General features: G+C 38.9%; 2 protein-coding genes across 2 annotated transcripts; both read left to right on the top strand.

Annotated features, from left to right (window-relative positions):
* The first annotated feature begins 3,789 nt into the window (after positions 1–3,789).
* On the top strand, positions 3,790–18,436 carry LOC132547849 (acidic mammalian chitinase-like). Its single transcript, XM_060211654.1, has 6 exons — positions 3,790–4,260; positions 7,810–8,270; positions 9,656–9,777; positions 9,876–10,005; positions 10,799–11,083; positions 17,137–18,436. Exons 1-6 carry the CDS (start codon positions 4,188–4,190, stop codon positions 17,272–17,274), a joined length of 1,209 nt encoding a protein of 402 aa, XP_060067637.1. The 5' UTR covers positions 3,790–4,187; the 3' UTR covers positions 17,275–18,436.
* Positions 18,437–19,217: 781 nt separating this feature from the next.
* Positions 19,218–22,514, top strand: LOC132547842 (cell surface glycoprotein 1-like). The gene is made up of 3 exons (XM_060211648.1): positions 19,218–19,258; positions 20,656–21,406; positions 21,492–22,514. The coding sequence occupies exons 1-3, from the start codon at positions 19,218–19,220 to the stop codon at positions 22,512–22,514; spliced, it is 1,815 nt and encodes a 604-aa protein (XP_060067631.1).
* Positions 22,515–23,555: the final 1,041 nt, after the last annotated feature.

The following is a 23,555-nucleotide window of genomic DNA, read 5'->3' as shown; positions in this document are numbered from 1 at the left end:
TTTGAGGTGGTCGTTAGGTGAGGTTTCACTGTATTATCATTTTGATCACAGAATCCTTGTGTATATAGATATATGCATAGCATCGTCCAGATCAGTCAGTGATATTATAAGGGAGTCTGGGATAGGGTATGTACTGCACTCGTCCCCTGAAAAGCTGAAAGGCTGTAATAGTAGATGTAAAACCCATTAAATTTAATTACAATTAAATTAGGATCTGTATTTAACTACATTTAAATTTTATATAAATATATGTACATCTGATGAATTATAACTTAATTACATTCCATAATCAAAACACATTTGCATGAAAAGATATCAAAATATTTAACTAATTTTTTAAATTTTCTTCTCTGCATAAACAAATCAGAAAAAGAAAGAATGATAATATAAATCAGACTATAAGAATCAATCACAACAGTCTGCGGAGTGGTAGTTACTAGCATTTATTATACCGTCTACCGCTTTCGTCCTCCCGGGCTTCTTCAGGACCGAACTCATAATATAAATCAGATACGATATTTATCATTAGACCATCCAACATACAGCTAGTCCATATACTGTCAGACTGATACCTGCAACAGGCTACTGACCTTGGATACCAGCTTGTCTTATCAGTATACATGACCTCCAGCCAGTTTAGACAATATTAAAAGGTGGTGAACTTTATCATATTTAAGAACTCAGGACATTTTAGTCTAAGGTTATCTCTTTGTACCAGTCCATATCAATGGATATTCACCTGTCCAATACAAAATGATTTAAAAGATCATCAAGTGTCCCTTCATTACTAAAAGCCAATCACAGTGCTATATATGTAAAACTCTATATCTTGTGCTTGAGTATTACATATTTAGATATATCGCAAACAGCCTTTGAAATGATTTACTAGTTCAACCTAGCTATATTCTTATACACATGAACTCTGATAATAAATTATAATCTAATATTTTCCTTGCAATTCATAAGTCTGAAGTTTTTCTCAATTTTTGGACTAACTTAAAAGCACTAAGCTTAAATCCTATAATCTGTCATATCACAAGGTTTCGACTAAATTTACTATCCATAAAGCTCCAGGCAGTGGACTAATTTGTTAGTCCAAAATATAAAGACAGTGGCAGTATTACACTGTGGTGTTCTGTAAATTACATCCGAAGGTAGATACAGTATATATGCAATTATCTATGTAACCCTAGTAAATACTCGCTGCAATATAAAGGTAATTCTTGGCTAGTTGGAGAGAATTTACTTAAGCTTGATTGGTGAAGCACAAGACCAGTAATCGAGAAATTCCAGCTCTGAACCTGGCAAAGGCATTGAAATGAAATAATGACTTGTGTGAATGTTACACTCATTATAACTACGGTCTCCTTGAAGGCCTGGGCCTACTAATTAATACAGTATAAACATACAATCTCTAAGTACTAATATAAAATCAAGATAGGTATGTGATGGCAAGCAGTGAACCATTGCTTCTTGGGTTGCGTTTGAACAAATTTACTAAAAACTAAACTGTAAGTAAGGGGTTAGACGATTTACAGGATCAGGCAGAATCAGGCAGGATCGGGCAGAATCGGACTAGAATAGTGCTGTTTTAATGATTTTTGTGAATTTCTTTTGCATTGATATCATCATGTTACACATTGTGAAAGGTTTTTAAGGAAAAATGAAGACATATTACATAAAACACTAATTTCTGATTTGGTCGCGTAAGACCGAAAGACGATTTACAGGATCAAGCAGAATCGGGCAGTTTATATGTAGAATTTGGGCATTAAATTGTTCTTAGTGTAAATTTGTTTTTAAATGACCATTATTCAAATATTTAAGTTTCAAATTTACCAAAAATGGCGAAAATATTGTATTTTTCTGGCAGAACATACTGTGCCGTGCAAGACCGAAAGACGATTTACAGGATCGGGCAGAATCAGGGTAGAACAGTGCCGTTTTATTCATTTTAAAGAATTACTTTCGCATTAATACCAACATATTTTTTAACACTATGTTCAGTTTTTCAGGAAAAATGGAGACGTATTACATACAAAAGGAAACTGAAGACGTATTTACATAAAACACTCATATCTGTTTTGGTCGCGAAAGACGATTTGCAGAATCGGGCAGTTTATATGTAGAATTTGGACATTAAATTGTTTTAAGTGTAATTATTGTAGTGTTAAACGACCTTAGTTAAAATATCATAATTTCATATTGATCAAAAACGGCCAAAAAAGTATTATGTTCTTTTCACATAATATTATGTGCTGCACTGGACCAAAAGACGATTCACAGGATCGGCCAGAATCAGACGGTTTATATGCAGAATTTGGATTTTAAATTGTTTTTAGTGTAATTATTGTGGTGTTAAATGTTATCAGTTAAAATATATTATCTTTTCATACTGCTCCAAAAACGGCCAAAAAAGTATTATGTTCTTTTCATATAAGGTAATGTGCTGCACTGGACCGAAAGACGATTTGCAGGATCGGACAGAATCGGGCAGTTTACATGTAGAATTTGGACATTAAATTGTTTTAAGTGTAATTATTGTAGTGTTAAACGACTTTAGTTAAAATATTATAATTTCATATTGATAAAAAACGGCCAAAAAAAAGTATTATGTTCTTTTCACATAACGTAATGTGCCGCACAGTACCAAAAGACGATTTACAAGATCAGACAGAATCAGGCGGTTTATACATATCATTTTTTATACTGAATAATTTATCTGAAAACCCACTCTGAGTCAGAAGCATATGGAAAATATCTAAAATTCGTCATAAAAAGCGGATTTTATACACGCAGCTGTTCAATTGAACAATTACAGTCTCAAACAAATGAAAGAAAGAAAAAAAAGAATTATAACATTAGAAGCTGTCGTGATCGATAATCTGCCAACAGTCCTTGTATGACATAACAGTCAGTGTTGACGTAAACGTAATGTAACAGAGATATTTAGTCACATTATACAAGACAGATGTATGTTTCTATTTAAGTAATCAGTCAAAAATTATTTCATGGTGATTTTCTCATTCATCTTAAACCGTTACTATACCTGAATCGCCTATTTCGCGCGTTGGTTGGGAACAGTTTTCAGTGTTTTCCTCCATTCTGCGAGCTGAGCAGATCGTGTCGTCACGATGAAACTTGACGTATTAGATAGCTGTGAAGCGTTCTGATGACTCCTCTCGCCCTCTAAATATGTTGGGTGCGTTCGACTTAGATTTGCCAAGAATACATCCAAAAAGGGAGCTCTTGTCAATGCTAGGTCGTTTTATCATAACAAGATTAACCCTTACATCTGAGACATCGCAATTTTTTTATTGTAATTCATACGAACAGTTTTAAGCGTTCATATATACAAACATGTTTTAAGCGAACCTCATAGTAACTTTAACAGTGATTTAACCAGGGACGTATTATACGTCCCTGATTTAACTTAAAATTGGTGATAGTTGTAAGTTGGATAACCCTATTTATCATTTAAACAGTAAACCAGTATTTATTATTTTAATCATGCTGAAGTATTGCTGATGCAGTATTATGTCACATTTATGTAATTTGTTAACCTCTGTTACAATTGTCCTACTAGGTAAGCGACATATAAAACTTTGTGTTTTGAACATTTGAGATTAGGTTATTCATTCCGGACCGAGTACACCCATAGTTGTTGTTAGTAAACAGGAAGTCACATTCGAAGAAGCACGTGAGTATGAGTTTACGCAATACGAAATAAAACATCATTTTCAAGAGATAACCTGACTGTCGGAATGTGGATACCACAATATTAATTCAAATACCTCATGCTTTAAACATAAAGTGTGGCATATTTCAAGATCCTACGTTAATACTGGTCTACTAACAAGCAGTTAGCGGATGCCGATGCGAAGGGAAGTAACTCTCTTACGACGCCGAATTTCTTAACTTGATTAATGTATAATCTTTTTTCAAATATCTGTATGATGATACCTTTTTTTTTCATTTTGAAGATGCTTACTCAAAGACTAAATGAGATAGAATCGTGTTTCAAACTGTGTAAAGCCTTATCGAATTTAGTTTTAAAAGTTTATCCAAAAGAGAGGGAGAGGGAAAGAGAATTTAAGATTGAAATATATTTTTTCATCTTTTTGGTTTCACAGACTCGAGTTCCAGACCCATTAAGTTTGAAAACAAGGAACTGAAAAGCAAGTGTGATGATGTCTGGGTATGCCAGTTATCTCAACTTTGTTGCTTTGCTGGCAGTAGTTATAATATCACTTCTCACAGGTAAAATTATACAATTACAATTTAGTGAAAAACAGAGTAATAATTGATAATTTTTTAATATAGCATAGGCGCAAAGGGCTTAGTGGTGCCCCTGGCCGTCATTTTGTCATAATTTGCTTTTCATATGTTAATATGGTTTAGCCAACATTTCTTAAAACACTGCTATATAGGCCTTAAACCGAGTTTTTTTTCTTCTTTTTTTTCCTTCTCAAAACTGGATGCAATGAATATTAGTAACTAAATTTTAACATGTTTGACAAGGGTATGTTGTATAAAAGAATATGCAAGTCAAGTTCATAACTTCAGAAGGTCCTGGTGATTTACCTTTTTAACAGATTTATGGCCCTTATGGATTGAGAAAATGTCTAAAAAAAACCTCAGCTTCCTGCTCATTATCTCATGGATGAGTAACTGATTTGATTTCAGTTGTGTTTCTTGTCAGCTATTGATGACTTTGGTGTTTAACCTGATTATGGACATTGCCGACACCGAAAAGTCAGGAGTACTCCCATTATAAAGTCAATAACTCAGAAAATCTTAAAAGTGCTTATTCATATGTCATGGATGAGATTTGTATGATTTATTAATATTTGATGAAATACATGATATCTGTCTTTCAGTCAGTTTGTAAGTTTGCCATGTTAAGAAACTGAGCTATATCATAATTTTTTTTTATACTTTTGTCTCGGTTGTGTTCTACACTGTAACATGTGTTTCGTTAAGATAAAGCCACTGTCAAATCCAGGACATTCATGTGTATGAATGAAATATCTGGAGAGTTTGTAAATTTGATTGCATTTCTTTAATCTGTGCTAACCTTGACCTTTCATAAATAGAAGCCGCTGACTAATAGTTGCAATTGGTATGTTAGCCTTAGGATTACAATCTTCTCCATGTAGAGATATAATTATTGTCAGCTTTAGAATTACAATCCTCTCCATGTAGAGATATAATTATTGTCAGCCTGAGGATTACAATCTTCTCCATGTAGAGATATAATTATTGTCAGCCTTAGAATTACAATCCTCTCCATGTAGAGATATAATTATTGACAGTCTGAGGATTACAATCTTCTCCATGTAGAGATATAATTATTGTCAGCCTTAGGATTACAATCTTCTCCATGTAGAAATATAATTATTGACAGTCTGAGGATTACAATCTTCTCCATGTAGAGATATAATTATTGTCAGCCTTAGAATTACAATCCTCTCCATGTAGAGATATAATTATTGTCAGCCTGAGGATTACAATCTTCTCCATGTAGAGATATAATTATTGACAGTCTGAGGATTACAATCTTCTCCATGTAGAGATATAATTATTGTCAGCCTTAGAATTACAATCCTCTCCATGTAGAGATATAATTATTGTCAGCCTTAGGATTACAATCCTCTCCATGTAGAGATATAATTATTGTCAGCCTGAGGATTACAATCTTCTCCATGTAGAGATATAATTGTCAGCCTTAGGATTACAATCCTCTCCATGTAGAGATATAATTATTGTCAGCCTGGGGATTACAATCCTTTTGATGTAGAGATATAATTATTGTCAGCCTGAGGATTACAATCCTCTCCATGTAGAGATATAATTATTGACAGTCTGAGGATTACAATCCTTTTGATGTAGAGATATAATTATTGTCAGCCTTAGGATTACAATCCTCTCCATGTAGAGATATAATTATTGTCAGCCTGAGGATTACAATCTTCTCCATGTAGAGATATAATTGTTGTCAGCCTTAGAATTACAATCGTCTCCATGTAGAGATATAATTATTGACAGTCTGAGGATTACAATCTTCTCCATGTAGAGATATAATTGTTGTCAGCCTTAGAATTACAATCCTCTCCATGTAGAGATATAATTATTGTCAGCCTGGGGATTACAATCCTCTCCATGTAGAGATATAATTGTTGTCAGCCTGAGGATTACAATCCTCTCCATGTAGAGATATAATTATTGTCAGCCTTAGAATTACAATCCTCTCCATGTAGAGATATAATTATTGTCAGCCTTGGGATTACAATCCTCTCCATGTAGAGATATAATTGTTGTCAGCCTGAGGATTACAATCCTCTCCATGTAGAGATATAATTGTTGTCAGCCTTAGAATTACAATCTTCTCCATGTAGAGATATAATTATTGTCAGCCTGAGGATTACAATCTTCTCCATGTAGAGATATAATTATTGTCAGCCTTAGAATTACAATCCTCTCCATGTAGAGATATAATTATTGTCAGCCTGGGGATTACAATCCTCTCCATGTAGAGATATAATTGTTGTCAGCCTGAGGATTACAATCCTCTCCATGTAGAGATATAATTATTGTCAGCCTGGTGATTACAATCCTCTCCATGTAGAGATATAATTGTTGTCAGCCTGAGGATTACAATCCTCTCCATGTAGAGATATAATTGTTGTCAGCCTTAGAATTACAATCTTCTCCATGTAGAGATATAATTATTGTCAGCCTGAGGATTACAATCTTCTCCATGTAGAGATATAATTGTTGTCAGCCTGAGGATTACAATCTTCTCCATGTAGAGATATAATTATTGTCAGCCTGAGGATTACAATCCTCTCCATGTAGAGATATAATTATTGTCAGCCTTAGAATTACAATCCTCTCCATGTAGAGATATAATTATTGTCAGCCTGGGGATTACAATCCTCTCCATGTAGAGATATAATTATTGTCAGCCTGAGGATTACAATCTTCTCCATGTAGAGATATAATTGTCAGCCTTAGGATTACAATCCTTTTGATGTAGAGATATAATTATTGTCAGCCTGAGGATTACAATCCTCTCCATGTAGAGATATAATTATTGACAGTCTGAGGATTACAATCCTCTCCATGTAGAGATATAATTATTGTCAGCCTGAGGATTACAATCTTCTCCATGTAGAGATATAATTATTGTCAGCCTTAGAATTACAATCTTCTCCATGTAGAGATATAATTATTGACAGTCTGAGGATTACAATCCTCTCCATGTAGAGATATAATTATTGTCAGCCTTAGGATTACAATCCTCTCCATGTAGAGATATAATTATTGACAGTCTGAGGATTACAATCTTCTCCATGTAGAGATATAATTATTGTCAGCCTGAGGATTACAATCTTCTCCATGTAGAGATATAATTATTGTCAGCCTTAGGATTACAATCCTCTCCATGTAGAGATATAATTATTGTCAGCCTGAGGATTACAATCCTTTTGATGCAGAGATTGCACACTTTCTATTTAGTGTTGAAATCATTGTTATAATAATAATTTTAATCATTAAAGATGTATGATACAGAGATAATTAACTTAAAATAGGAGACCTGAACACACTATACAATCTAAAAAACTCTGCACAAATTTACAGGTAAAAATTGATGTTGCTAGATTCAAAATAAGTTGAAAATGAAGACACAGAAAGACAAATACAATCTTTCTACAGAGTTTATATATACTTAAGTTTAACTTAATGTGTTGGTTTTTGCTGTTCAAGAGGTTTGGAAATACATGTATTGATTTTTCCTTTTCTCAGAACGAGTCAATGCAGAGTCCATCCTGAGATCATGGAGGAGGATGACACCGAGCCAGAACAAGACCAATAAGTTAATGTGTTACTACCCACTTCCCGATTCTCCCCCGAATACCACAGTCCCTGACAATCTGGATCCCATGCTGTGTACGCATATCATATTCATTCCAAGTATCATCAGTGCCAGTTGTGAGGTGGCTGTTGCATATCCTTTTCACCTTGACTTCTTTTCCAAGGTCATCCCTGCGATAAGGCGACAGAACCCAGCCTTGACGGTGATGCTGTCTAATGGAGGAGCGTTTGATCCAGTCCTCGCTTCTCCATACAACATGTCCAGATTTATCAACAGTACTGTGCCACTTTTGAGGAAGTATGACTTTGATGGGTTTGACTTGGACTGGGAGTTCCCTGGCTGGAATGGTCGCCCTGTTGGACAACGACATAATTTCTCTATGCTTACTGTGGTGAGATTTAAGGGTCAGAATCATAAATAAACACCTGTGTAATACAATGACTAAATGCGATGTTTACTTGGGTTGGCCAAAATGTTTATTTCATCGTATAGTGGTTTTCCATAGTTAGTACTTCGCGTTAATATCCATTACAAAAGGTAATTCCTAATCAACATACAGAAGCATCCACAGGTTCTATAGGTTACCCGTCCATATCAAAGAGTTCCATACAAATGTCCTTGGGCCAACTTGGCCAGGGCCCGCTCCATCGCGGAGCAGGTAATATACGGGACTCTGCCCATCTCCATGTCCGAGACTCCCAATCACCAACTCTCTCTAGCTACTCAATCCCAGACTAACTTCTTTTGGCTATTGTCTTAGTATAAATAATACCAAATACTTAATTTCAGCCTAGTCCCTATTGGACAACAATAACCTAACCCATGGAGCATCTAATTATGAAGGCACATGCGACTAGGAGTACCCGGTATCAACTTCCTATCTTTGATCTACCTTATACATTGTTTCTAATCTTGTTTACTTACAAGTACGTTCGCCAGTGCGAGGCAGACAGGAGAGAGCATCTACCTGTTCTGATCACTCATACCAGCGATATTCTGCCACAGTGTTTCAACACTGAGGTGCACACCCCTCCCGTTATCAGGCGTGCATCACTACCTGTCACTCACAGGTCGTTAAGCCTGGTCCAGTGCCTGACCTATGACACCTGTTGTTATTGATCCCTGAGACACCTTTTGAACTTTAATTTCTGACCCAAAATGTACTTTTACTATCCATTTTGTTACAGAATGTATAAATAGCAATACATCTGCAACTTTTTGAACATGAAAAAAAATGTAATTATTACATCTTCGGTAATCAATTATAAATGTTTTGTCAAAACCACTGACCAATCAGAGATCTGATGTCTAAACTAAAATGTTTATTTTTTGGGAGGGGGGGGTCAATAGTTGATGATTCCCATTGGTATCATCATTCATTATTTTAAGGGAACATCCAGAACTTTTGTATTAAGGGAACATCCAGGACTGTTGTATTAAGGGAACATCCAGGACTGTTGTATTAAGGGAACATCCAGGACTGTTGTATTAAGGGAACATCCAGGACTTTTGTATTAAGGGAACATCCAGGACTGTTGTATTAAGGGAACATCCAGGACTGTTGTATTAAGGGAACAACCAGGACTTATGTATTAAGGGAACATCCAGGACTGTTGTATTAAGGGAACAACCAGGACTTGTGTATTAAGGAAACATCCAGGACTTGTGTATTAAGGGAACATCCAGGACTGTTGTATTAAGGGAACAACCAGGACTTATGTATTAAGGGAACATCCAGGACTGTTGTATTAAGGTTTGTTTTTTGGAAATTTTTAGGGTCTACAAGAACTGTTTGAGACAGAATCAAGACAAACATCCAAACCCCGCCTACTTCTGAGTGCAGCCACGTCTACAGCTAATGTAATGCTGGTCATTTATGAATTCCACATCCTTGCAAAGTAAGTTCAAGCTGAGAGTACAGACCATTTTTCTATTTCAGACTTGCCTAGTGTTTTCCTATATCTCCTCAATAAATATTACTGTTTTCTGTTTCTAGGACTTTGGACTACGTTAACTTGATGGGATATGATTTCAACTCCTTCAACGATTTGCACCCATTTGTGTACTTCAACTGTCCACTGAAACCAGAGAGATATGACAAGGAGATGTTCATAACCAATAATTTGGTAATTTGGATTAGGCTTGTGATTTCTAAGCGTCAGTAAATTGTTGTAAATACTTTCTTAGACATTGCCAGTTGTTATTTATATGTATCCTCTTCTATATGATTGTCGAAATACAGAATGAAGGTTCTGTTTATTCTTTAATTTTGCTAATTGAATTGGCTTTTCTTGGTATGTGTTGATGGAAATATACAAAAAATGAAATACCATGACTGTCTGAATTTTGATGATAACTACAACACAAGGTTGAATCTGATGTTATGACGATAACTACAGCACAAGGGTGAATTCATTGTTATTATTAACTTTGACTACAATATAAGAGTGAATTTGATTCTGGCATGTTTTTAATGTCATTTGCTTGGTCTGTGCTTGCAAATAATATGTTCCATAAATATGGATACCTCCAACAATATTTCAGTTTATTTTTTTATGTCATTTAAAGTTTCAAGATTGAGGAGATATTAATAAGCCCCAACACTGATATCTTTTTAACCGTGACTATATTAAAACAAATGAAAGTTACAGATTATCAAAATCTGATTGATAATTACCTTTAGTGTAATTGTAACAGGTAATCTCCTCATCACTTTAATTCCTAAGCTAACATCTTGTTTTGCATGTCTACCCAAACCAGAGTGCCCTCTTGTCGATTGGCATGTTGTGTAGTTGTTAGGGATTACACAGAACAAAGTCCTTGTGCCACTGGCAATCTTCAAGACATCCGACTTAAATCTGCCCTTTGTTATTCAGCAAGACTGAAAGCAAGATAACTAACATAGAAGTTACGTTTCAGGCCTGGGCATCACAGGAGTGGGTTCGTAGGGGAATTCCACCGCAGAAGATGATGATTGGAATGCCCACCTACGTCCATACCTACACCCTGTTATTTGAACACTTTACTGCTCCGGGTTCACCTGCTCGGTCGAAAGGACAGTGTGACTTCTGTGGCTATACCTGGGCTTGTGCAATGATAAAACAGAATGGCACACGTGTGTTTGATGAGGGTGCCAGGGTCCCTTATGTCTACCGAGGTGACCAATGGGTTAGCTACGATGATGAAGGAAGTCTTTCTGAGAAGGTAAGTTTAGGGGTAGCCATGGATATACCAAGGTAATATGACAGAATTTTAGAAATTCCACGGCTATCTGGTAATTACCAAGGTAATATGGCAACTGAATAACCTTCCTTTGGGTTGAAATCTTTTTATTCCTTAATGTACCCTTAGGTTATATTACATTAGTGTATTATTTATGTGGCATCATTTTTACATTATACAAATGCTGTAGTTTCAAAATTTTCTAATCTGAGTACCAGGTTAAAGTAAAAAGAATGTCTATCACAAGACATGTTGGTTACATGTTCTTAGAGATGTCTGTCAGAAATAGGGAGATGTTGGTTCCTTGGTCTTAGAGATGTCTGTCAGAAGTAGGGAGATGTTAGTCTCCTGGTTGTAGAGATGTCTGTCAGAAGTAGGGAGATGTTGGTTCCCTGGTCTTAGAGATGTCTGTCAGAAGTAGGGGTATGTTGGTCCCGTGGTCTTAAGAGATGTCTGTCAGAAGTAGGGGTATGTTGGTTTTAGAGATGTCTGTCAGAAGTAGGGAGATGTTGGTCTTAGAGATGTCTGTCAGAAGTAGGGGTATGTTGGTTCACTGGTTTTAGAGATGTCTGTCAGAAGTAGGGGTATGTTGGTCTCCTGGTTCTTAAGAGATGTCTGTCAGAATAGGGGTATGTTGGTCTCGTGGTCTTAGATATGTCTGTCAGAAGTAGGGGTATGTTGGTCTCCTGGTATTAGAGATGTCTGTCAGAAGTAGGGGTATGTTGGTCCCCTGGTCTGACAGATGTCTGTCAGAAGTAGGGGTATCTTGGTCCCGTGGTCTTAAGAGATGTCTGTCAGAAGTAGGGGTATGTTGGTCTCCTGGTCTTAGAGATGTCTGTCAGAAGTAGGGAGATGTTGGTCCCCTGGTCTTAGAGATGTCTGTCAGAAGTAGGGATATGTTGGTCTCCTGGTCTGACAGATGTCTGTCAGAAGTAGGGGTATGTTGGTCTCCTGGTCTGAGAGATGTCTGTCAGAAGTAGGAGTATGTTGGTCTCCTGGTCTTAGAGATGTCTGTCAGAAGTAGGGATATGTTGGTCTTCTGGTCTTAGAGATGTCTGTCAGAAGTAGGGGTATGTTGGTCTCCTGGTCTTAAGAGATGTCTGTCAGAAGTAGGGGTATGTTGGTCTCCTGGTCTTAGAGATGTCTGTCAGAAGTAGGGGTATGTTGGTCCCCTGGTCTGACAGATGTCTGTCAGAAGTAGGGGTATGTTGGTCCCGTGGTCTTAAGAGATGTCTGTCAGAAGTAGGGGTATGTTGGTTTTAGAGATGTCTGTCAGAAGTAGGGAGATGTTGGTCTTAGAGATGTCTGTCAGAAGTAGGGGTATGTTGGTTCACTGGTCTTAAGAGATGTCTGTCAGAAGTAGGGGTATGTTGGTCTCCTGGTCTTAAGAGATGTCTGTCAGAAGTAGGGGTATGTTGGTCTCCTGGTCTGAGAGATGTCTGTCAGAAGTAGGGGTATGTTGGTCTCCTGGTCTTAGAGATGTCTGTCAGAAGTAGGGGTATGTTGGTCTCCTGGTCTTAGAGATGTCTGTCAGAAGTAGGGGTATGTTGGTCTCCTGGTCTTAACAGATGGCTGTCAGAAGTAGGGGTATGTTGGTCTCATGGTCTTAAGAGATGTCTGTCAGAATTAGGGGTATGTTGGTCTCCTGGTCTTAAGAGATGTCTGTCAGAAGTAGGGGTATGTTGGTCTCCTGGTCTTAAGAGATGTCTGTCAGAAGTAGGGGTATGTTGGTCTCCTGGTCTTAGAGATGTCTGTCAGAAGTAGGGGTATGTTGGTCTCCTGGTCTTAAGAGATGTCTGTCAGAAGTAGGGGTATGTTGGTCTCCTGGTCTTAGAGATGTCTGTCAGAAGTAGGGGTATGTTGGTCTCCTGGTCTTAAGAGATGTCTGTCAGAAGTAGGGGTATGTTGGTCTCCTGGTCTTAGAGATGTCTGTCAGAAGTAGGGGTATGTTGGTCTCCTGGTCTTAAGAGATGTCTGTCAGAAGTAGGGGTATGTTGGTCTCCTGGTCTTAGAGATGTCTGTCAGAAGTAGGGGTATGTTGGTCTGGTCTGAGAGATGTCTGTCAGAAGTAGGGGTATGTTGGTCACCTGGTCTTAAGAGATGTCTGTCAGAAGTAGGGGTATGTTGGTAAGATAAAAGGATCACACATCTAAACACAAGTGGGACTTAGGAATGTCTGTCAGAAGTAGGGGTATGTTGGTCTCCTTCTTAAGAGATGTCTGTCAGAAGTAGGGGTATGTTGGTCTCCTGGTCTTAGAGATGTCTGTCAGAAGTAGGGGTATGTTGGTCTCCTGGTCTTAAGAGATGTCTGTCAGAAGTAGGGGTATGTTGGTTTTAGAGATGTCTGTCAGAAGTAGGGAGATGTTGGTCTTAGAGATGTCTGTCAGAAGTAGGGGTATGTTGGTTCACTGATTTTAGAGATATCTGTCAGAAGTAGGGGTATGTTGGTCTCCTGGTTCTTAAGAGATGTCTGTCAGAATAGGGGTATGTTGGTCTCCTGGTCTTAAGAGATGTCTGTCAGAAGTAGGGGTATGTTGGTCTCCTGGTCTTAAGAGATGTCTGTCAGAAGTAGGGGTATGTTGGTCTCCTGGTCTTAAGAGATGTCTGTCAGAAGTAGGGGTATGTTGGTCTCCTGGTCTTAAGAGATGTCTGTCAGAAGTAGGGGTATGTTGGTCTCCTGGTCTTAAGAGATGTCTGTCAGAAGTAGGGGTATGTTGGTCTCCTTGTCTTAAGAGATGTCTGTCAGAAGTAGGAGTATGTTGGTCTCCTGGTCTTAGAGATGTCTGTCAGAAGTAGGGGTATGTTGGTCTCCTGGTCTTAGAGATGTCTGTCAGAAGTAGGGGTATGTTGGTTTTAGAGATGTCTGTCAGAAGTAGGGAGATGTTGGTCTTAGAGATGTCTGTCAGAAGTAGGGGTATGTTGGTCTCCTGGTCTTAGAGATGTCTGTCAGAAGTAGGGGTATGTTGGTCTCCTGGTCTTAAGAGATGTCTGTCAGAAGTAGGGGTATGTTGGTCTCCTGGTCTTAAGAGATGTCTGTCAGAAGTAGGGGTATGTTGGTCTCCTGGTCTTAGAGATGTCTGTCAGAAGTAGGGGTATGTTGGTCTCCTGGTCTTAGAGATGTCTGTCAGAAGTAGGGGTATGTTGGTCTCCTGGTCTGACAGAAGTAGGGGTATGTTGGTCTCCTGACTTAAGAGATGTCTGTCAGAAGTAGGGGTATGTTGGTCTCCTGGTCTTAAGAGATGTCTGTCAGAAGTAGGGGTATGTTGGTCTCCTGGTCTTAAGAGATGTCTGTCAGAAGTAGGGGTATGTTGGTCTGGTCTCCTGGTCTTAGAGATGTCTGTCAGAAGTAGGGGTATGTTGGTCTCCTGGTCTTAGAGATGTCTGTCAGAAGTAGGGGTATGTTGGTCTCCTGGTCTTAGAGATGTCTGTCAGAAGTAGGGGTATGTTGGTCTCCTGGTCTTAGAGATGTCTGTCAGAAGTAGGGGTATGTTGGTCTCCTGGTCTTAGAGATGTCTGTCAGAAGTAGGGGTATGTTGGTCTCCTGGTCTTAGAGATGTCTGTCAGAAGTAGGGGTATGTTGGTCTGTCAGAGATGTCTGTCAGAAGTAGGGGTATGTTGGTCTCCTGGTGAGATGTCTGTCAGAAGTAGGGGTATGTCTGGTCTTAGAGATGTCTGTCAGAAGTAGGGGTATGTTGGTCTCCTGGTCTTAAGAGATGTCTGTCAGAAGTAGGGGTATGTTGGTCTCCTGGTCTTAAGAGATGTCTGTCAGAAGTAGGGGTATGTTGGTCTCCTGGTCTTAAGAGATGTCTGTCAGAAGTAGGGGTATGTTGGTCTCCTGTGGATCTTAGAGATGTCTGTCAGAAGTAGGGGTATGTTGGTCTCACTGATTTTAGAGATGTCTGTCAGAAGTAGGGGTATGTTGGTCTCCTGGTCTTAAGAGATGTCTGTCAGAAGTAGGGGTATGTTGGTCTCCTGGTCTTAAGAGATGTCTGTCAGAAGTAGGGGTATGTTGGTCTCCTGGTCTTAAGAGATGTCTGTCAGAAGTAGGGGTATGTTGGTCTCCTGGTCTTAAGAGATGTCTGTCAGAAGTAGGGGTATGTTGGTCTCCTGGTCTTAGAGATGTCTGTCAGAAGTAGGGGTATGTTGGTCTCCTGGTCTTAAGAGATGTCTGTCAGAAGTAGGGGTATGTTGGTCTCCTGGTCTTAGAGATGTCTGTCAGAAGTAGGGGTATGTTGGTCTCCTGGTCTTAGAGATGTCTGTCAGAAGTAGGGGTATGTTGGTCTCCTGGTCTTAGAGATGTCTGTCAGAAGTAGGGGTATGTTGGTCTCCTGGTCTTAGAGATGTCTGTCAGAAGTAGGGGTATGTTGGTCCCCTGGTCTGACAGATGTCTGTCAGAAGTAGGGGTATGTTGGTCTCCTGGTCTTACAGATGTCTGTCAGAAGTAGGGGTATGTTGGTCCTCTGGTCTGACAGATGTCTGTCAGAAGTAGGGGTATGTTGGTCCCGTGGTCTTAAGAGATGTCTGTCAGAAGTAGGGGTATGTTGGTTTTAGAGATGTCTGTCAGAAGTAGGGAGATGTTGGTCTTAGAGATGTCTGTCAGAAGTAGGGGTATGTTGGTTCACTGATTTTAGAGATGTCTGTCAGAAGTAGGGGTATGTTGGTCTCCTGGTTCTTAAGAGATGTCTGTCAGAAGTAGGGGTATGTTGGTCTCGTGGTCTTAAGAGATGTCTGTCAGAAGTAGGAGTATGTTGGTCTCCTGGTCTTAAGAGATGTCTGTCAGAAGTAGGGGTATGTTGGTCTCCTGGTCTTAAGAGATGTCTGTCAGAAGTAGGGGTATGTTGGTCTCCTGGTCTTAAGAGATGTCTGTCAGAAGTAGGGGTATGTTGGTCTCCTGGTCTTAAGAGATGTCTGTCAGAAGTAGGGGTATGTTGGTCTCGTGGTCTTAGATATGTCTGTCAGAAGTAGGGGTATGTTGGTCTCCTGGTCTTAGAGATGTCTGTCAGAAGTAGGGGTATGTTGGTCTCCTGGTCTTAGAGATGTCTGTCAGAAGTAGGGGTATGTTGGTCTCCTGGTCTTAGAGATGTCTGTCAGAAGTAGGGGTATGTTGGTCCCCTGGTCTGACAGATGTCTGTCAGAAGTAGGGGTATGTTGGTCCTGTGGTCTTAAGAGATGTCTGTCAGAGGTAGGGGTATGTTGGTCTCCTGGTCTTAGAGATGTCTGTCAGAAGTAGGGGTATGTTGGTCCCGTGGTCTTAAGAGATGTCTGTCAGAAGTAGGGGTATGTTGGTTTTAGAGATGTCTGTCAGAAGTAGGGAGATGTTGGTCTTAGAGATGTCTGTCAGAAGTAGGGGTATGTTGGTCTCCTGGTTCTTAAGAGATATCTGTCAGAATAGGGGTATGTTGGTCTCCTGGTCTTAAGAGATGTCTGTCAGAAGTAGGGGTATGTTGGTCTCCTGGTCTTAGAGATGTCTGTCAGAAGTAGGGGTATGTTGGTATCCTGGTCTTAGAGATGTCTGTCAGAAGTAGGGGTATGTTGGTCTCCTGGTCTTAGAGATGTCTGTCAGAAGTAGGGGTATGTTGGTCCCCTGGTCTGACAGATGTCTGTCAGAAGTAGGGGTATGTTGGTCCCGTGGTCTTAAGAGATGTCTGTCAGAGGTAGGGGTATGTTGGTCTCCTGGTCTTAGAGATGTCTGTCAGAAGTAGGGGTATGTTGGTCTCCTGGTCTTAGAGATGTCTGTCAGTGGTAGGGGTATGTTGGTCTCCTGGTCTTAGAGATGTCTGTCAGAAGTAGGGGTATGTTGGTCTCCTGGTCTTAGAGATGTCTGTCAGAAGTAGGGGTATGTTGGTCTCCTGGTCTGACAGATGTCTGTCAGAAGTAGGGGTATGTTGGTCTCCTGGTTCTTAAGAGATGTCTGTCAGAAGTAGGGGTATGTTGGTCTCCTGGTCTGACAGATGTCTGTCAGAAGTAGGGAGAATGTTTTATCCTGAAGCATAGTCTGTCCATTAAAAGTTGAAATGTTGTGTTAATTGTTTCAGGCTCAGTGGGTCAAAGATCATGGTTTTGGAGGTGTAATGGTTTGGAATATGAAAAGTGATGATACAGAAGGTGTTTGTGATGGAAAAACAAAACATCCACTCATCAAAGCCATCAGGAAAACTCTATTTGGAGCCTAAGAAGACAGGGACCTTACCTTTGTTTAGGCCAATATAAGTAGGGGACCTGCTTGGGTTAGGGTTAGAAGAAGAAATTTTGGACATTAGTCTGAGTTAAGTCTTAGGTACCACATACTGTGACCAGTTTTTTATTAATCCGAATTACACACTCCCCTTCCAAGAGAGAACTCGCACACTTTATAAGAGAAGTTACATTGCTGATGAAACTACTTTTAGTGATCAGCTTCAGAATTTTTTTTTTTTTTTGTAATATATAGACAGTGTTAATCCATGTGTCCACAAATAAAAATAACCACTAGAAGTGTGACACTGTTAATCCATGTGTCCACAAATAAAAATAACCACTAGAAGTGTGACACAGTGTTAATCCATATGTCCACAAATAAAAATAACCATGACCTTGACCCATATTCAAGGTCACTTAGGTCAAATGTGTTAAAAACTTTAAGCGACTTCTCTCAAAATACCGGAAAACCTAGAATCATTATATTTGGCTACTATGTTCCTCTTATGGTGTCCTACAAAGTTTGCTAAAAGAAATGACCTTGACCCATATTCAAGGTCACTGAAGTCAAATGTGTTAAAACGTTTAAACAATTTCTTCTGAAATATCGAAAAGCCTAGAATCATTATATTTGGCCAGTATGTTCCTTTTATGAAGTCCAAGAATGTAAAAGAAATGACCTTGACCCATAGTCAAGGTCACAGGGGTCAAATGTGTTAAACGTGGAACATATGAACAGATATAGTAATGTTGGTCATAAAGATCCAGGTGAGCGATACAGGCCCTCTGGGCCTCATGTTATTTAAGAAATCAAGTGCTGATGGCATTGTGTCTATTTTGAAAAACCACAAAAATGTTCAATGAAAAAATATTTTTTACAACATAACCCAAATATGTCATCAAGAGATGAGTATATGGTTACTGATTTTTTCACGCCTCTTGTTGCTAATAAGGTGACTTTGTTTATATATTTTTGTAATATATACCACCTTGCAGGACTCTTTACCACATTCCATAAATATGTTTGGAGTTGTAGTTTTACATTTTTAAATCATGTGTTTAGAAGTGCCATTATTTTTAATAAACAGATAATTGAGATTTGGATTAGTTGACTAATCAAGTAATGAAGATGTTTTTTTGCCTTTTTACTACGATGCTCTGTACATAAAACAATATTTGTTATCTATAACATTAGTATATATAGATGTATTATATTGTAACTATACTATTGTTATTTCTAAAGAAAATGTTATATCTGCCGTAAATAATCTTAATGATGTTTCAGTTTTATAAGAAACACAAGCAGGAATATAGTGACAATCTGTATAAAGTGTATAAATCCTGCAGTAAGCCCACCCTAATCATAAGTCTACCCTAATCACCCTAATCATAAGTCTACCCTAATCACCCTAATCATAAGTCTACCCTAATCACCCTAATCATAAGTCTGCCCTAATCACCCTAATCATAAGTCTGCCCTAATCACCCTAATCATAAGTCTACCCTAATCACCCTAATCATAAGTCTACCCTAATCACCCTAATCATAAGTCTACCCTAATCACCCTAATCATAAGTCTGCCCTAATCACCCTAATCATAAGTCTGCCAATATTCATAAATGCTCCATGGAATTACAAAATGTTAGGTCATTGTCATTTAATAAGCCCCACCTCCTCCTTTTCCTCCTCTTCCTCCTCCTCATCCTCTCCTCCCCCATCCTCTTTCCTTCCTCCTCTTCCTCCTCCCCTACATCCTCCTCCTTGTCCTCCTCCTCCCCCACCCCTCCTCCACCAAGTGTTGGCCAAACTGGGCATACTGCTGGATAAATCCAGTTATTTAAATCTCTTTTAATGGTATATTTTATGTAGATGTGTGTTTTTGTTACAATGTTTGTTATACTGGACATTTAGGATCACATGCTATAGTTGATACCATTGGATGGATACACAGAAATACCTCTCATTAACTTTCACTTTAAGGTTAGTGACAAATGTTTTCGACAGATACATAGATATACAAACATTGTCTACAGTAGAGATTCAAACTCAGACAGGTCTTCAAAGAGTCTAATGTATTGTATTATTGCCTCACTACATCTATGTGTACCCTACAAAACATGACTTAGTATAAATTTCTTAACACAGTAGGTATTGTAATTCACTAAGTTTAAACTTTACACCCTACAAAATGCAATATGTATAATGAAACTATATAACACAATCTGTTCATAAGACTATCTTTGTGACAAGGCTGACTCAACTGTTGCATGAATTTCACACTCATGAAATGAACGACAAAATAAAGCATAAGTATACTACACCATTGTATCAAAGAATGGTGTTCTTGTCATATAACACATTTTTGGTACATTTTCTTCAGGTTGATAATTTCAATAGAATAGTAGCTTTTATAACACAACCAGTAGAAGATTGGAGTGTGACGTTTCGATGACTGCACGGTCACCTTCATCTTATAACACAACCAGTAGAAGATTGGAGTGTGACATTCCGATGACTACATGGTTACCTTATAGTTCTTATAACACAACCAGTTGAAGATTGGAGTGTGGCGTTCCGATGACTACAAGGTCACCTTCATCTTTTAACACAACCAGTAGAAGATAAGGGTGTGACATTTTAATAACTATACAGTCATCCTTATCGGACAAATAACCAGTAAGAAGGGTAAATAGTACTGATGTATTTAGTGTCCAAGACGGTACCATAATGGTATGTATACATTTTTTGTACGTACACATTTTTTTTCTAGTTTTATGGCGATGTGTTGAAGTATGTGAATTATAACCTTTCTTCTTTAAATCTGTGTTATACACTTACCACAATCTGTTGCCACAATTAAATTTCTACATAATTTTGTGAATATGTTACTGTTTTGTATAATGTTTCCATTTTTTGGCATTTTATTGTTGAATTTGAAACTCAAGTTCTTCTTATGCAATTTATCTAATAACTACAATTTCAATGTTTTTAATTTCAAAACAACGAATCTCAAGCTTATTATATGATTTCTAATTTTTTTCTTATCTATAGCTATAGTGCTTGTTTTGATTTTAAGGAAAGGTATCAATTGTAATGTTTGTTTCAATTAAAAAAAGAATCCAGAGTTGTCAATGTGATTTATTACGTGTGTACAATATTTATTATTTATGTCCTTCTTTGTTAAAAAGCAATTAAATTTATAATACTCCAAATGCTTTATTTCCTGGCTTTATCATTATCATCCTATTGAGGTGGGGTTTCCTTGTAATGGCTGGTGGCTACCTCATTTGACAACATGTGGAGGCACACCACCTGATATTCAAAGAAATTGGGTCAGGAAAAGATGTGCATTATCAAACAAATGACTGTAAATTCAGCCTCTTGAAAATCACTGCCAAAGTAGGAATAAGCAAACCACACCCCTCAGATCATCACCAGACAATCACAGCCAAAGTAGGAATAAGCAAACCACACCCCTCAGATCATCACCAGACAATCACAGCCAAAGTAGGAATAAGCAAACCACACCCCTCAGATCATCACCAGACAATCACAGCCAAAGTAGGAATAAGCAAACCACACCCCTCAGATCATCACCAGACAATCACAGCCAAAGTAGGAATAAGCAAACCACACCCCTCAGATCATCACCAGACAATCACAGCCAAAGTAGGAATAAGCAAACCACACCCCTCAGATCATCACCAGAGAATCACAGCCAAAGTAGGAATAAGCAAACCACACCCCTCAGATCATCACCAGACAATCACAGCCAAAGTAGGAATAAGCAAACCACACCCCTCAGATCATCACCAGACAATCACAGCCAAAGTAGGAATAAGCAAACCACACCCCTCAGATCATCACCAGACAATCACAGCCAAAGTAGGAATAATCAAACCACACCCCTCAGATCATCACCAGACAATCACAGCCAAAGTAGGAATAAGCAAACCACACCCCTCAGATCATCACCAGACAATCACAGCCAAAGTAGGAATAAGCAAACCACACCCCTCAGATCGTCACCAGACAATCACAGCCAAACCACACACCCTCAGATCATCACCAGACAATCACAGCCAAAGTAGGAAACCACACCCCTCAGCAAAGACAATCACAGCCAAAGTAGGAATAAGCAAACCACACCCTCAGATCATCACCAGACAATCACAGCCAAAGTAGGAATAATCAAACCACACCCCAATCACAGCCAAAGTCATCACACCCCTCAGAGACAATCACAGCCAAAGTAGGAATAAGCAAACCACACCCCTCAGATCATCACCAGACAATCACAGCCAAAGTAGGAATAAGCAAACCACACCCCTCAGATCTTCACCAGACAATCACAGCCAAAGTAGGAATAAGCAAACCACACCCCTCAGATCATCACCAGACAATCACAGCCAAAGTAGGAATAATCATACCACACCCCTCAGATCATCACCAGACAATCACAGCCAAAGTAGGAATAAGCAAACCACACCCCTCAGATCATCACCAGACAATCACAGCCAAAGTAGGAATAAGCAAACCACACCCCTCAGATCATCACCAGACAATCACAGCCAAAGTAGGAATAAGCAAACCACACCCCTCAGATCATCACCAGACAATCACAGCCAAAGTAGGAATAAGCAAACCACACCCCTCAGATCATCACCAGACAATCACTGCCAAAGTAGGAATAAGCAAACCACACCCCTCAGATCATCACCAGACAATCACAGCCAAAGTAGGAATAAGCAAACCACACCCCTCAGATCATCACCAGACAATCACAGCCAAAGTAGGAATAAGCAAACCACACCCCTCAGATCATCACCAGACAATCACAGCCAAAGTAGGAATAAGCAAACCACACCCCTCAGATCATCACCAGACAATCACAGCCAAAGTAGGAATAAGCAAACCACACCCCTCAGATCATCACCAGACAATCACAGCCAAAGTAGGAATAATCAAACCACACCCCTCAGATCATCACCAGACAATCACAGCCAAAGTAGGAATAAGCAAACCACACCCCTCAGATCATCACCAGACAATCACAGCCAAAGTAGGAATAAGCAAACCACACCCCTCAGATCATCACCAGACAATCACAGCCAAAGAAGGAATAATCATACCACACCCCTCAGATCATCACCAGACAATCACAGCCAAAGAAGGAATAATCATACCACACTCCTCAGATCTTCATTACAGAATCACTGCTCAAGACTTTGTATAACAATGTTTAATGTTTAGTTAAAATAGAATATTTTGCTTTCAATCAACGGTATCATGAAACATGAGGCCCAAGGGGCCTTAACAGTCACCTGAGGAATATATGTCAATAATCTGAGGATTTTAAAATGTTGCAAAAATGTAACAACACTTGTGCAGGACCATGTGTAAAACATCTGTACCAAGTTTGAACATGACCCACCCAATGGTTCTTGAGAGGAAGTCCATAATGTCTTAGCCAAACAGAGGCCAGGGAGGCCATCTTGGATTTTGAATCACCCCAAAAAGTTAAAACACTTGCCAGGACCTTGTGTAGAACATTCGTATCAAGTTTCCTCTTTTCCCCCCTCCTGGGGCCACACCCATTTTCTTCGCAAACTTGAAGCGGCTTCACATTGGGATGCTTTGTGCCAAGTTTGGTCAAAATCCATCCAATGGTTCTTGAGAAGAAGTCATTTAAAGAAGGTTTTTACATATGGCCCCTTTTACACCCCTTATGGGCCCCAAAGGGGACATAATCACTTTTTTCAACATAATTTCATATGTCCTTCACTAAGGGATGCTTTCTACCAAATTTGGTTGAAATCGGTCAAAGTTGAATTTTTGACCCTTTTGAGTGCCCCTAAGTGGGGCCGTTTTTGACCCGATTTTTTTTCCTTTGCAAGCTTTGTAGACCTTGCTATAAGGACCCTAAATATCAAATATGAATTTAATCTGACTGTTGGTTCATGAGAAGAAGATTTTTAAAGTTTTACCTAATTTTACCCCCTTTTTCCCCCTCCTGTATTGGGGCCTTGCCCTTTTTCTTTGCAAACTTGAAGCGGCTTCTCATGGGGATGCTTTGTGCCAAGTTTGGTCAAAATCCATTCAGTGGTTCTTGAGAAGAAGTTGAATATGTGAAAAGTTAACGACGCACGAGGACAGACAAATCATGATGGCAATAGGTCACCATGAGCCTTCGGCTCAGGCGACCTAAAAACAGGATCATATTAGAGTGCTGGACTTCTACACCACTGTTTACTCATTAGACATGGTCAGGAAAAGT

Source organism: Ylistrum balloti, unplaced genomic scaffold (genome assembly GCF_031769215.1).
Source record: "Ylistrum balloti isolate Yb309-2 unplaced genomic scaffold, AGI_CSIRO_Ybal_v1 Utg369984, whole genome shotgun sequence".
NCBI lineage: Eukaryota > Metazoa > Mollusca > Bivalvia > Pectinida > Pectinidae > Ylistrum > Ylistrum balloti.
Note: the sequence above shows the minus strand (reverse complement) of the source record. Positions and strands in the feature narration are given on the sequence as shown.